The sequence below is a fragment of the Saccostrea cucullata genome, unplaced genomic scaffold (assembly GCF_032062105.1).
Source record: "Saccostrea cucullata isolate Sc308-1 unplaced genomic scaffold, CSIRO_AGI_Scuc_v1 ctg2054, whole genome shotgun sequence".
In the NCBI taxonomy this organism is placed as follows: domain Eukaryota; kingdom Metazoa; phylum Mollusca; class Bivalvia; order Ostreida; family Ostreidae; genus Saccostrea; species Saccostrea cuccullata.
Window position 1 is genome coordinate 55,001 of NW_026940987.1, and position 15,777 is coordinate 70,777.

Below are 15,777 nucleotides of genomic sequence, written 5' to 3' on the forward strand. Positions count from 1 at the left end.
TCACATACTAACTAATCATGGTATAGACTATAGAAATTAAGTAATTATCTCACCTGGTCAAATTCCCGTTTTCACACATTTTTTAATTACTTTTAATTAAAATGTGTGCAAAACGGGAACAAACCGACACGTTTTTCTACTGATTTGTTTGTGTTTGAGTACTTTACATGCATGGGTGAATTTACCGACAAAAACTCAGAACTCGACTTTCAGTAATTAATTTTTAAAGAATTTTTTTTAATTTTCATTACATAAAATACCTTGATCAAGGTATTTTAAATACCTTGATAAAGCTATATAACTTTATCAAGCTATATACCTTTATCGGGGTATTGTGCTGGACCTGGTTAATTTATCTCAACCCATGATTCACTAACCTCATTGATAAATCTACAGCGGTATATTGTTACTCGTGAATTCGTCCCAATGGCAAGTAATGTCGAGCACCATTCGTAGGGACAAAACTCTACAGTATTTACTATGTCATGACATGGGATATTATACGTTGAAGCTGAGCTCTGTTCCATTTTCTACGAGTCCAATACCCGCCTTTTTCACATTTGTACCTCCTATGTCAGAAGAGTTCGTATACTGAATGGAAAGGAATATTATTTATCCTTTGAGCAAATTTTAGAAATTTATTGATCTAAATGAAAACAACCTTTAAAAAATTTCATAGGAAGGTATTTTATTCAGTTATTTTGTAATTTTACTATCATTTATTCCGGATATCCGTAATCTTCGATGGCCAGTTCTACTTTTAGATACGCGAAAGTGCGCTCTGCGCATGCCCATTACAGGTAGCAACGGTGTCCGACAATATTTACCATTGACAGCGTTCAAAATTAGAAGAAAATGACTACTTACAGGGTGAGAATATGATGGATTTGTATTTTTCTAGTGATGTGGTGTTTTTTCTTTAGGTATTAACCCCAGTGAAGTAATTTCCTTTGTGGTGTTGTAGATTTCATGTAAAATTCTAAGGCTGATCTGGTCATTTTCTGTTATAATCTAAATTCTTAAGGTAACAGACTGATAAAGTGTTATTAAACATATGTGTAAAGCATGGAAAATACTTCCTATAAAAGTGTTAAGTTTTTTCCCAAAAAAAATTCATTAACATTACGGGAGAAACGACAGTCTGAAGTACTGTGGTAGATCTACTCGGGCAGTTGTTTTGTGTACAGCCTTAAATGGCACTCCTAGCTGTAGTTCTAGAGCGTTATGGTTTTATATATTTGTCTTTGACCATAACACTACAGATTCGTAATGCAGAAAAGGTGCAATTTACGGAGCAATTTTTTGCACAAGTTTGGGGAGAATTTCTTTACTTTCCAGAATTGGTCAATTAACTACCTTTCACTCCCTAATTCTAGACACATTTAACTCTGGGTAATCTGTATATTTTATCTACCTACCTATCCTCTATAGTTGTCTCTACAAGTGATTAACTCCCTTGATGAAAATTGTATGTTAGATTGTTGAAAATTCACTTCATGCGAGTTTATTTACTGTAAAGACAACTATAAATGGTTAGAAGATGGATAAAATATACATATTGGCTACAGAATATGTGTCTGAATTAGGGAGTGAAATTTGAAAGGTAGTTTATTGACCAATGTTAGAAAATGGTGCCCTTTGTTAATCACTTCTTTATTCCCCACAACATTTTATTTTTAAAACTTAATACAAATTAGGAGAACTTCAGGTTAAGGTTATAGTGTGGGATAAGTGTGAAAGTCTCTGATTTTATCATTTACTTTAACCATAACTGGAAGTTTTTGTATCCAGTCTAACGTCTTAATATTTATAAAAAATATATATATATTAATAATAAGATTAAAATCATACTATAATTCTTTGTTTTTGTCTATTCTGGGTTTCAGACAATGCTTTTCTTATCAGTGGCTAAAAGTTTTTTTTATTTCATTTGAACATGTTAAACAGCTTTTATGCAGAAAAAATTAGTCATAAACATGATAAAGAATATGTTTTGAACAAGAAACTGCATTGTTGCAGACATATTTTTTACATTAATAAGTGCCGTCCAATTTTTCAGGGAGCAGACTCAAAGAGGGAAGAGTTTAGGAGATACCTAGAGAAAGCTGGTGTTCTAGATGCACTCACAAAAGGTAACAATTGAATATTGCTAAATACAAAGTGTTGTTTTTTTAAAATTGGGGTGAAGGGGTGGATAAAGTGCTCTTGTGTCTTGTCACATTTTGATGAAGAAAATTATTGTTATGTATGCTAAACATTTTTTTTTTTTCTATTTCAGTGTTGGTGGGATTGTATGAAGAACCAGAAAAACCAAACAATGCATTAGAGTATCCTTTTTTCAGTCAGCCAGGAAGGTTACACGATCAGAATATTACACAAACTTTTTTATTTGGAACAAAAACGTAATGTAGAATCACATATTTTGGTGGGGTCAGTTATACATGGTATGAGGGAGTAGTACTTAATAGTATGATCTGTAAACCAAATTACAGTTCATCTTAGACATAAATTCATAGGTCTCTTCATAACTCAAAAACTACGAAAAATTATTGACCCTCGAAGATTTAATGATTTCACTGTACACCCATAAAAATAGAAAATTTGATATTTGATTTATCAAGTTAAGAAAGTCTCCGTGTGAACTGCACAAATTGGATAAAATTTGTAATTAAGAATGTCCTCTTGTTAAGATTCTTTAACTTACCCAAGCTTCTTGAAGCAGCACTTAGGGGCCTCAGGACCTGAGACCGCTGATGTAGAAGCCCTTAAATTAGAGGTGACAGAACTCCGACAGAAAGTGGAACAGCTGACAGAAGAAAACCAGGAAATGAAGGCAAAGGTAACATCTACATCTCTGACTTGTATATATCTTAGTGTTAATTTTTTGATTGGCACCTTCATGCTTTTTTTTCAAAATACTCTTCTAGTGGAGACAGTTTCTCATACATGCATTATGTTTGTTCTTATGGTTATAACATTAGAGTCTCAAAGAAATACAACAATTTCATGTACCAGTACATGATGAAATGAATTCCTGGAAACTTTCTTTTAAGTTTAATATCAAGACAAGATGAATGCCAAAAACATTTCTTTTCAACTGCCATTTCTTATTATGTAAATTCTCCTTCAGTCAACCTTTTTTGTGTGAATTAATCAAATGCTCTCTTTATAATCTGTATAAATTTGGATGTCTGTGAGGAAAGAAGTTACTGCCTTATTTATTTATCTACATTCCTTTCTCTTTTTTTATTTCAGTTACAACAATTTGAAGAGGAACCACAAACTTCTTAGATGCTTGCATTTAACTTCATATATACACCATGTACATTCTATTCATCAAGTCTGGCTTGTTCAGTAAATGATTAACAACTATTTTTGGGACCATTTTTTGCCTTGATCTGAACTTTATGATAAAAATTAACTTGTACTGACTGTACATCATGATTAATCATGATTGTCTGAACAAATATTCAGTATAGGCAAATAAAGATATGTTTGCTTTATATAATTGAAGTCTTAATAGCTGTGGTAAAAAAAACAAAAAATAAACAAAAAATAAAATTTGAGAAATAATGATGTAACAATAATTCTTGTACATATTCCTTATTATGTGAGTTACATGATAGTGGTATGCTCACTGAGTGAGAGGTTTTTTACAGTGTTCGGTTTCCTTTTAATCATTTATAGAGCAAATCTTTGACTGTTACATGTTAGTTTCGAACGTTTACAAAACTGTTTACAAGTCATTTTAAATTAAAAATGCTCACTTAAAACTTGAGTTGGATTTTTTGCAAATAGATGCATATAATTTCTTCAAATTATAAATTTTATGTGTACCCAGTATATGAAAGTGCATGATGTATGGCTTTGTGGCTTTTGGATAACCCTTTCACCATATCAATAGAGCACAGCCACTGCAGTGTACTTGACTGGTGTACATGACAAGTCATTGTTTCAAGCATAAATAACCAGTTACATATATTTAAGCAAAAATTTTAAGATAAGTGTTGCACACTTTTTATCAGAATGAGAATGATTCATTGTTTGGTGACAACTGTTCAATCGGGGCAATTTTGCTTCTGGAATCTTCCCTCCCTTAAAATGATTCAAGAAATATTGTACTGTTGAACATGTAAACTGGTATAGAATGATGTGGAATAAGACCAAAGAAGATTTAACAAAAGAACATTCCAATACTTGGGGTGGGGAAGTAGCATTTTAAAATGGGAAAATTAAGGAATTTGTGTAATTCTGTTTTTAAGTATTAGGCCCTCCTGTTTTGCTAAACATTGCATGAGAAGGATTTTCTTACAAAAAAAAACCAAACACCAAAAGCTAGATCAGTAGTTGTCTTAAATGAATATTACAATGATCAAAGCATACAATTTACATTAATTTAGAGGACTCGGTTGCTGAGTAATTTACTACAGTACATGTACTATATAAAAACAAAATAATCTGCCCCTTTCCAAGGCCAGTCCAAGGATCTTTCCGAGATTAATGTAGACACAGGAGTTTGCATACCTATCAATTTTACCAAATTTTTCAGCATTTTAAAAATACATTGTAATACCTAAAATTATATGTATTATTACATATTTTTTAAATATACTGAAAAATTCAGTAAAATTTATAGGTATGCAAACCCCTGTGCCCTTCAGTGACTTTGACGATATTTGCAACAGGAAAGACCTATTTGATAAGCCATTTGGCTAAAGTGACTTTCAGTTTAGCCAAGACAGTAAAAGATAAATATATTAAAGGAATTACTATTTAACAAATTTCAGGCAAAGAAATACACACGTCCATTGATGTGACTCTTAAGCAAAAACCATGTCTGTCTAATTTAAAGTGGACAAACATTGATGTTACTATATGTGTAGTTTGAAAAGGAACATTTGTTCCATCATCCTTTAAAAATTAAAGGGATTTTTAAATTCATGAAGAGAAGAATATTTTCCAAAATCCACATTAAACCATCTTCGCTAGCCAAGGGTTTCTGATACGCTCCTCTCTTCATAAACCCTTGGCCTATGGTGTTCATATAATAGGGATTTTTTCCCGAGTTTTGTTTGGATTTCAGTACACCCAGGTCGACCAATCAGCAATTGTTTTTTGTAAATGACGATATTTGCGTTCGGAATACATCTTCACTCTTTAATCTCTGAAATGAAAAACGCAAGTAAACAATGATCCGTAAGATAACATTATATTCTATGAATAGCCATAGTGTCATCCAATATCTTCTAAATATGTGATTAAGAATCTATATTTTAGCTTCAGATTTGTTCTAGAAATAATGAATAAACATAACTCAATTATTGCTTCTTAATTATTCTTGAAAAAACTTTGATTTAATTTTTTTTAACATGTGTCTTTATTTCTGGTGATGACGCAATCTGTGCGTACCTGATAGATTCAAGATCACGTGACAGAAAACAATCCCGTCTTTTGACTTCACCGTATGCCAAGGGTTTATGAGGAGAGTAGCGTATCAGAAACCCTTGGCTAGCGAAGATGACATTAAACCTGAATCTCACAAACAAGAAAATTTGGAGTAAGAACTTTTTATTCCTACAACTTTGAATATTGATACAAAAACAATATCAGAACTTATTAATTATTGTTAATTAGTCAATGAATCATGATGAGGAAAAAATGGCGGGCAGTGATTATGTCAGGATGTCCTTGGCCTTGACTTCTAATAGTTGTTCCATTCCTTTAACGTCCTCTGTCCATTGTTCCAGGCGCTTCTGCATTGTAGCAATCTACAAGCATTATAAGAATACTTTAGGTTTATCATATTCATAATATGCAGAGTGGCTGAAAGGTCAGGATCAAAATACCAGAACTTTTTATGTACATATGTTTATGGTTTAATTACTGCCATCAAAATTTTTGTGGTTTTTAAATGATAGTAATCATGTTCTGAGGGATTTTTTTTATTCATGAAACTGCGGGAAAACTCCTCCAGCATTCTTCCTCTTTTGCATTATATAGAATATTAATAATTTCTCAGTCTGGCTTCAAGAAGTAGCTGCATAACTGAAGCTCTATGCTTGAGAAAATTTGGGCAGATAAAGCAGAGAGCTATTAAAAACCTTTGATATATGATGCCACTTTTTTGTCGCTCATTTTTGGTATAATTTTTTTGCATGTTCAGCTTTCCTCCACTTTAGGAATAATATCAAATGATTACACATGTATTTCACAACTATTCTGGATACCTTTTTTAACCATTCACAGTCCCCAACAGCCCTTTATGTTATTGGAATGTTGGTTTACAAAATTTCCATTCAGATGTCGATGTTGGACATGGTGCGTAAAAATATCTTTCAATGACCATACGCTTGCTCAAAAAATAAATAGTAAACTGTAGGATATCATATCCTTTAAAGCAGGAAAAGCATAGAATACAATAAAAAATACCCCAAATGAGAGATCAAAAAACAGCAGCATAAATTTAAGGTTTTTACAACACTTGGATCTGTAGTTCACAGCTTTATCTGTCCAAATTTTCTCAAGCAGAGAGCTGCAGCTATACAAAACCAGAAGTCTCTGTCGAGACTGTAGCTCTACTGGTTTGTACTTATCAAAAACCATTGCACTATTTTATGTATCTTTGTGTAGTCTACATGTGTGCCAACTTATTTTGAAATCAAACTAAAACTGTAGAAGGAGTAGCATTTTAAAGGAATTTCACAGAAAATTCTATTTTTAGTAACTATGGTAACACCGTTCATCGAAATCAAAAACTGACGCACTATTCTATGTATCTAAGTGTAGTCTACTTGTGTGCCAATTTATATTGAAATCTGACCAAAATTGTAGAAGGAGTAGCGTTTTAAAGGAATTTCACAGAAAATTCTATTTTTAGTAACCATGGCAACACCGTTCATCGAAATCAAAAACCGATAAACTATTCTATGTATGTTAGTGTAGTCTACTTGTGTGCCAAGTTATATTGAAATCAGACCAAAATTGAGGAAGGAGTAGTGTTTTAAAGGAATTTCACAGAAAATTCTATTTTTAGTAACCATGGCAACACCCTTCATCGAAATTAAAAACGGATGCAATATTCTATGTATCTAAGTGTAGTCTACTTGTGTGCCAAGTTATACTGAAATCAGACCAACACTGTAGAAGGAGTAGTGTTTTAAAAGAATTTCACAGAGAATTCTATTTTTAGTAACCATGGCAACACCGTTCACTGAAATCAAACATAGGTAATCAGAGATTACAGAGCTCACCTCAACGTGTGTTGTCTTTAAGTAAGGCAAATTAAGTCACACAATTAACCAACAAAAAGTGTACATCCAAAAATGCAAAATTTATGCAATTTTGATACTTTGTAATAGACCTATATAAAAACTTAAAACTAGTTCTTCATCATGAAAATGTAATTAAAATCCAGCATCTGAAGCAAGATTGAGAGTTTTCATCCCTTGATGCATCATTTGTGCAACTGGTTTATATAAGCCTTATAGTTTCTTTGTGATAGATTTCCACCCATAACTTATCTGGAAAATGTATGTCAAATTCAGCATCTGAAGCAAGTCCATTAGTGTGCATCCTAAGATGTATCATCCATGCAAGTTTGGTCAACATAGGGCTTAAAGTTACTTGCAAATGAAACCTGTATAAAAAATTAACCTTTCCTCTAATCCAGAAAATGTAGGTCAGATTCAGCATCCCAAGCCAGCCTAGTAGAATGCATCCTAAGATGTACCATCCATGCAAGTTTGGTCATTATAGGGCTCAAAGTTACTTGGAAATGAATCCTGCACCATAAACTTTAACATGTTTACTCGTCCAGAAAATGTAGGTCAGATTCAGCATCCGAAGCAAGTCTAGTAGAATACATCCTAAGATGTACCATCCATGCAAGTTTGGTCATTATAGGGCTCAAAGTATCTTCGATATGAAACCTTCACCAAAAACTTTAACCTGTTCACTCAACCGGAAAATGTAGGTCAGATTCAGCATCCGAAGCAAGGCTGAAAGTATGCATCCTAAGATGTATCATCAATGTAAGTTTGGTCATTATATGTCTCATAGTAACTTGGAAATGAAACCTGCACCAAAAATTTAAACCTGTCCACTCAACCAGAAAATGTAGGTCAGATTCAGCATCCGAAGCAAGTCTAAAAAATACATCCTAAGATGTACCATCCATGCAAGTTTGGTCATTATAGGGCTCAAAGTATCTTCGATATGAAACCTTCACCAAAAACTTTAACCTGTTCACTCAACCGGAAAATGTAGGTCAGATTCAGCATCCCAAGCAAGGCTGGTAGTATGCATCCTAAGATGTATAGATTCAGCATCCCAAGCAAGGCTGGTAGTATGCATCCTAAGATGTATCATCAATGTAAGTTTGGTCAACATAGGGCTTATAGTTACTCGGAAATGAAACCTGCACCAAAAACTTTAACCTGTTCACTCAACCGGAAAATGTACCGGTAGGTCAGATTCAGCATCCGAAGCAAGTCTAGTAGAATACATCCTAAGATGTACCATCCATGCAAGTTTGGTCATTATAGGGCTCAAAGTATCTTCGATATGAAACCTTCACCAAAAACTTTAACCTGTTCACTCAACCGGAAAATGTAGGTCAGATTCAGCACGAAGCAAGGCTGGTAGTATGCATCCTAAGACGTATCATCCATGTAAGTTTGGTCAACATAGGGCTTATAGTTATGGAAATGAGACCTACACCAAAAACTGCACCAAAAATGTTAACCTGGACCAAAAACATTAACCTGGTCATTCCTTTGCTGAAATTGCAGCATCTGAAACTTTGACTGGTACAATGAAACACACTAGCAACATCTTCCATGCATGTCTAATCAATATAGGACATAGATGTACTTAAAAAGAAAACTGCTCCAAAAAACTTAACCTTAACCTGGGACGTAGACGCCGACGCCGACACCGACGCCGAGGGTATCACATAAGCTCCCCCCAACTTCGTTGAGGTGAGCTAAAAACCTATGCACTATTCTATGTATCTTAGTGTAGTCTACTTGTGTGCCAAGTTATATTGATATCAGACCAAAATTGTAGAAGGAGTAGCGTTTTATAGGAATTTCACAGAAAATTCTATTTTTAGTAACCATGGCAACATCGTTCATCGAAAACAAAAACCGATGCACTATTCTATGTATCTTAGTGTAGTCTACTTGTGTGCCAAGTAATATTGAAATCAGACCAAAATTGTAGAAGGAGTAGTGTTTTAAAGGAATTTCACAGAAAAATTCTATTTTTAGTAACCATGGCAACACCGTTCATTGAAATCAAAAACCGATGCACTATTCTATGTATCTTAGTGTAGTCTACTTGTGTGCCAATTTATATTGAAATCAGACCAAAATTGTAGAAGGAGTAGCGTTTTAAAGGAATTTCACAGAAAATTCTATTTTTAGTAACCATGGCAACACCGTTCATCGAAATCAAAAACCGATGCACTATTCTATGTTTCTTAGTATAGTCTACTTGTGTGCCAAGTAATATTGAAATCAGACTAAAATTGTAGGAGGAGAAGCGTTTTTAAAAATTGTTTACAGACAGACGGACAGCTAGACAGACAGACGGACGCATTACTATCGCATAAGCTCTTCTGGTCTCTGACCAGTAGAGCTAAAAAAAGCCTTTATTTCAATGTTTCCGGACTTCTTAAACTATATCATTGTATATCTGTGTATAGAAACATCAAAAGTGCTTAAAAATGAACCTAATCCCACTTACTTGTTGAAGGTCAAGGACACGAGGCTGAACCCAGGTCATGTGTACTTTCTGATCTATTTCATCAATGGATCCCTTGACAAGACCTAAACTTAGGGCCTTCATAACCAACATCTCAACCTGTATCAAAACAATGATTAAACATTTATATTGGAACTTGTGAAATTTTAGCAACTTTAAATGTATAGAATGATGATATGATTATACACATATAGCAAATACATAAATTTTTTCCCTTTCCCTATCTTCAGACTTCTAAAGAAAAATTCTTTTTAAATTTAGACCCCTATTATTGTATACATCTTAATTTCCAAATATCCCACATTGCTTATCCTTTCTTATTTCCAGAACATAATATTTGTCTTCTGTGACAACTTTGCATATTTTACAAGCAGAACAGGTGTCTTGAACATTTCATTAAATTTTTTTTTCTGACCTCATTATTGGGCAGTCTTGTTTGGTCTGCTATTTCATGAAATGTCAGTTGTCTGTTTGTTGCTGGTCTCTGGAAAGTCATCTACAAAAACACAGGTAGCATAAAATTAGCCATACAAGACTATAATAAAACTTTTTTGTGCTGTTTCTGTACTTAGAAACCATGCAGAGAAATATTTTGTATCAATGATTAGAAAACATACATAATGTATTTTGAACTATCAGGCTGTTTCATCACCGTTCTACTGTGACCCGCCCTGAGTAATAAAAGTGAACTTTTGTGTCATGAATAATATTGATTAATTTCCATATTATTTTTTGGACACAGTTTTCAAAATTTTCAGTGAAAGCTAACCAAGTTATTTGTACAAGACTGATTTCTACTGATAACTTACCTCCATTAAACAGAGAAGAGAAATCTTTTGTCTCATTGGAATTTCATTAGCAGCTAAATCTGCCTGAAAATTAAAAGAGAGCAGTTAATAACATCCATATACATGTGTTGCATACAGACAATTACACTGTATTTTTGGTTTCGTCTTTTCAATTTAAAAAAAAAGATTTTTAAAGAATTTTTTCAGCATTTTAATACTTGAATGGAAATATTTTGCAAAGGGCAAATAATCGACAGACACAAGACAGAGCTCTTTTCTTCTAACAATGAATTTACTTCTGCATGTTTTACATTTATTTTATCAATCGATACCTGTGCTCCCCAGAATTTCTTAAGTTCATCAAACTTGGGTATGTTTCCACTATTGAAGCAATACAAAAGATCTGTTAGCCAAGCTTTATCTGTAGACTTCAACGATTCCAGGATAGGGTGAGCTAGCTGGTGAATGAAAAAAAAATTATAGTCATAAAAGCAGAGTTACTTCCTTCAAATTCTATCATTTTTGCAGAGTTACTTCCCTAAAATTCTTTAATGCATTTAATGGACTTTTGAGCTTGAATACTGTTTGTTTTCTCCATATATTTCATTCATATTAATAATCATAATTGCAGAGTTACCTCCCTTAAATTCCCTAAACTTCATATTAATAATCATTATTGCAGAAAATCTTCCTGGTTTGTAACTGAAATTTCAAACTGCAGGCAACATTTCACTAAGTTAGAATATTGCTGTCAATTTATCTGTTGACACAAGTTTAGTATATAGTTACTGTTAACAGTCTTTATATCCAATATTACAATTTTTAACACATTTCAATGCACCGGAAATATAACACTAATGGATATTAAAATTGATATGATTGCAGACCAGAGAAAACTTAACCTCATAATAATATTAAATTTACCAGTTCACCAAAGTTATAAACTCCATCACCCAAGATGGCTGCTAAACCTAGATTGAATGCTCTCTCTACTTGCTCTGATGCTGTGGAAGAGAAATGTGAAGAAATTTTAAGTCATGCTTGTTGTTAATATTGCTTTGAACATAACAGATCTTAAACATGTATAAAATCTTTGGATTCAAAAGAGAAAAATCATTTCATCATAAGCCATAAGCAGTGTGATAATATATAAAATCAGATAATTTTACTGTACACATCTGCACAATCAGCATATAACTTATTTGTTTTCTTAACACAACTTATGTTTAGGAAGGAAAATGAAAATAAACAATAATACTAGTACAAGTAGCTGTGCATATCATAAATTCATGTAACTGCAGAATATGATTCATAGCTATTACAAAATAAACACAAGTATCCAAGTACACAATGTGACAAACCTGGTATATCCTCCAGATCCGTACAGCCTAGGTACCTGAGGGCTTCTTGATAATACATGGCATGGTTTCCCATCAGTTTGTGGTAGTTACTGGACAGTTCATAGAATCGTCCGTGTACAGGCGTGACACCATCCAAGCTGTCTAACAGACCACTGCATTCCTCTACTATTGTCTGAAATGTAATTGAGAGTTCAAATATATATACAAATGTTATACCTTTTTTAAAAAAAAACTTTTTAGACATTGTTATTAATAAATTAAACCAGAAATATTTTACAAAGCGATAAGAATTATAAACCTTTTCCATTTTTATAAAAATAACATATTTGAAAAAATAAAACCAACCATGCAGATATAAATACATGTGTTTATTAAAGTTAGCTGTTCAAAATTCAAGAGTTTGGCAAACTACATTAGCTCGCGAACACATGTAATAATCACTGGGGTCCTTTCATTTTACTTTGTATTTATAAGGAATGTTTCCTCAGTCATGAAAATAAATCGTCATGGATAGAATTCAAACTGATGAATCGCTAATAAAAGATGACCAGTATAAAAGTTGGATTACAATCGTGATTTCTCAGTTTACAAGTACCTTTGTTGCCGGTAAGTCGCGTGTCCTCAGTCTTATTGTTCCCATTGTTGTTAGACACAGTATCTTAGCTTCCTCGCTGGCTTTTACTTTCTCTTTCATTTTCTCAATAAATGACACAGCTGCTTCAACATCTAAATATTGAAGAAAAAAAATGTTTTCAAATGGGTAAAACATGTATATCATACTGTGTCTCATCATTTTATTTTTCTAAAAAAATTGAAATCTAAAGACATATATACAGTAACAGTATCAAAAAAAAATTCTGTGATTATTATACATCTTATTTCAAATGTTCTCTGCGATTATAGAAATTATCAATACACAACTGATACAGCTGAATGTCAAATTATAGTTTGTTTTGGTCAGCAGGGCTCTCGATTCTCTTTAATTGGGGCCGATATTCGGCCCCGTTCCCAACGTGTGAAAGGCATCTTTTTTCCCAAATTTGAGTGTAAAAATTCCCAATGTATGATTGCTTGACATTTAATACTGTAAAAAAAATAAGATAAAAAGCATATCTTTAACAGTCGCAAAAGCACTGCCCAGGAAGATGTGAAGGGAACACTTTCGTGTTGTAAACTGGTAGTTCGTATATATGCTGGAACCAGATTAGTATGAAAGCGAAAGTCGCCTGTAGTAACTGATAAATCTCTTGTTTATTCACAACATGTCGCATAATATGAAGTACTTTCATGTCAGGGCTCGCAATAAACAGAAAATACTCAATAAATGTGAATTAAAAACAGAAATTGCTAGTTAAACGTGACCTGTGGTCGCCACCTTTTGCGAGTTCAAAAAAAAAGGTTTTTAAAAAATTAAGATTACCCATGAGAAGCACTACAGGTATTTTTACTCACTCTTTTGCTATTAAATTCCCAAACAATGAACAAAAATTAGGTAACACACTTCTACAGTTCGTAAATATTATCCATTTTGCAGCACAATCTGACTTCTTTACTTCCAAAAACGATCTTTTTTTTTCAAACCCGAATTTCCTCCATTCTTTTGTTTATGTTACTAAATACATGTAGATATCCCGACTATTTACGATCACTTAATCAACGAGAGGAAAAGTGTTATGTGATTTCCCAAAAATGTTCATATTTCATATGCTTACAAGAGGTTTTTTTTTTTCATCATTTAAATAATTCTTACGTTAATTACTTTGAGAAAAAAAATGCTAGTGAAAGTTCAATATTACAATATTTGCTAAGAAAAATAAATCCGCTAGCTGAAATTTGCTATTGCTCTAAAAAGTTAAATTTGATCCCTGTAGTACTGTAGAAAAAAATTTCTAACGAAGACAATGATGATGATTCATTTCAGTTTCTATAATTGCTCTTAGACTATGTTTATTTGATTTTTCTTGTTTTAAGTGGTTAACTTTATGACTGGTAAAATTTTCCCAATTTTTCTAAAAACATCGCTTTTTCCCAATTCCATTGGCCCCGGCCCAAGTACCAAAAATGGGTGTGAGAGCCCTGGTCAGTGTGCACCATCAAGGAAATTTTTTACTGGTTTAAAAGGGACACAATTTCATGGGTATCTTGCATATCAATGTACATTTTGTATTTACAGAAGATTCAATGAATAAATATCATGACAAAATACCGGTAATTGTTGGTGGGGATGTTATTTTGAATTAAAGCTTTTTAAGGGTGCACCACAAAATTGACAAGCATACCTGTCATCTGTTTGACTATATATACAGTTATTTCAGCCAAAGCCAGCAGGTTGATTCTGTAAATAAAAAAGAATTGACTGTGTCATTAAACTATACATTCTAATCTCATTGTTATCTGGCCTGGAGGCCATAAAACTTAGACAGCTCACTTTTCATCTCAGTTTCACTTTTCATCTCAGTTTCACTTTTACCAACTTAAGAGTGGAAAAGTGTGACTGAGATCAAAAGTGAGCTTGGCTTAGTTTTATGGCCCCCAGCCCTGATGTCAAAAATTAGCTTGATTAAAAATACTTCAGGATAATCAGTGTTCTTTAAATTCTCTATACACATGATAAAAGCATTAAATCTTCATGTACAATGAAAACATATTTTCTTAGTATATTTTGAAGACTGACCTTTATGTACATTTATAGTTAAAATGTCATTTACTCACCTGTGTTCAAAATCTGCAATGAAGTTTTCATACATCTACAAAAAAAGGGAGATAAAAAGATCAAAAACGGCATTCATTTTATAAAATTAACAAGTTTAAAGCTAATATAAATATCTTATCTCTATTCTCTATTTATAATGGTACGGTACAGGTGCTAGTGATCATGATCTAACAACACCCCTGGAGCTCAATGGTAGAACTTTGTTTATGTTGTTATATGGATAAAACTGTCAACTTCTATGCTTGGTTCAACACTGTTAAACCAATATTGTGTGAATGTGTCTTTTGAGACGACTGAACAAGAAATAGAAGGATTTCTTCGTTATTATAATACTGCTAATAAATAGATCCTCCATGCGACAACATGGACAAACCTGCATTTGATTATTTCAGACAATTCTGTAGTGTTTTTTCACATCCATTGAAATAAGGTTTGATTGATAATATAAAAAGACCTTATTTTTTACAAATTCAGTTTTCATATACACATAACTTAAATCATTTACCTTGATGAGACCATCACCCTTTGAAAATATGGGATTCTTCACAAAATTGAGAAGCTTCAATGTGAGTTGATGCCATAATCTATATTGATAAAAATGTATGATGTACAAACACAAAAATTGTGATTTTTAAAACACATTCTATACTGTGTTTTCCTTTTGTTTCCATATCTTATTTAAAAACAGTAAACAACTACAATACCGGTAAGCACCCCCCCTCTTTTATTTTTCTAAATGTAATCATGTTTCCTGGACATATACGTGGATCATACAAACTTTTTGTTGTAAAGTTCTTCGATTTGACCCCATTCTGATGCTACTTCTCCCGATGTTTTCCTCTGTTGTTCTGATAAATAAGCACCAACGTCTCTCGGCATGATGAGTTTGGATTTTTGTTAGCTTGTGAATTTCATGCACACCGAGCCCGATTGAATTATATAAAGAAAACGTACATGTAAAGAACCCTTGTACCACAGGAGTTCGTGCACATATCAATTTTTGATAAATTTTCAGTAAATAAAAAAATAAATACGTAATACCTAATGTATAATAATTATAATGCGTATTACATATTTTTTTTTATTTACCTGAACATGCTGAAAACTTCGGTAAAATTGATATATATGCGAAGTCCAACACTGACCCAGT

The 15,777-nt window shown here is 32.8% G+C and overlaps 3 protein-coding genes across 3 annotated transcripts in view; 1 reads left to right on the top strand and 2 right to left on the bottom strand.

Moving 5' to 3' along the window:
- LOC134256787 (nucleoporin Nup37-like) overlaps positions 1–584 on the bottom strand; it is a 14,363-nt gene extending 13,779 nt beyond the window's left edge. Inside the window, exon 1 of the mRNA XM_062739456.1 lies at positions 378–584. Coding sequence (XP_062595440.1) covers positions 378–527 — 150 coding nt within the window. The 5' untranslated portion in view covers positions 528–584. The remainder of the gene's footprint in view (positions 1–377) is intronic.
- A 134-nt stretch (positions 585–718) lies between these two features.
- LOC134256788 (c-Myc-binding protein-like) lies at positions 719–3,773 on the top strand. The gene is made up of 5 exons (XM_062739457.1): positions 719–870; positions 2,060–2,132; positions 2,279–2,327; positions 2,710–2,839; positions 3,256–3,773. The coding sequence occupies exons 1-5, from the start codon at positions 856–858 to the stop codon at positions 3,289–3,291; spliced, it is 303 nt and encodes a 100-aa protein (XP_062595441.1). The 5' UTR covers positions 719–855; the 3' UTR covers positions 3,292–3,773.
- A 1,778-nt stretch (positions 3,774–5,551) lies between these two features.
- LOC134256783 (26S proteasome non-ATPase regulatory subunit 13-like) lies at positions 5,552–15,542 on the bottom strand. The gene is made up of 12 exons (XM_062739451.1): positions 15,406–15,542; positions 15,133–15,211; positions 14,627–14,661; positions 14,194–14,249; positions 12,510–12,640; positions 11,915–12,086; positions 11,478–11,557; positions 10,886–11,011; positions 10,575–10,637; positions 10,181–10,261; positions 9,748–9,864; positions 5,552–5,768 (listed from the first exon to the last, which is right to left on the bottom strand). The coding sequence occupies exons 1-12, from the start codon at positions 15,504–15,506 to the stop codon at positions 5,673–5,675; spliced, it is 1,137 nt and encodes a 378-aa protein (XP_062595435.1). The 5' UTR covers positions 15,507–15,542; the 3' UTR covers positions 5,552–5,672.
- Between the last annotated feature and the right edge of the window lie 235 nt (positions 15,543–15,777).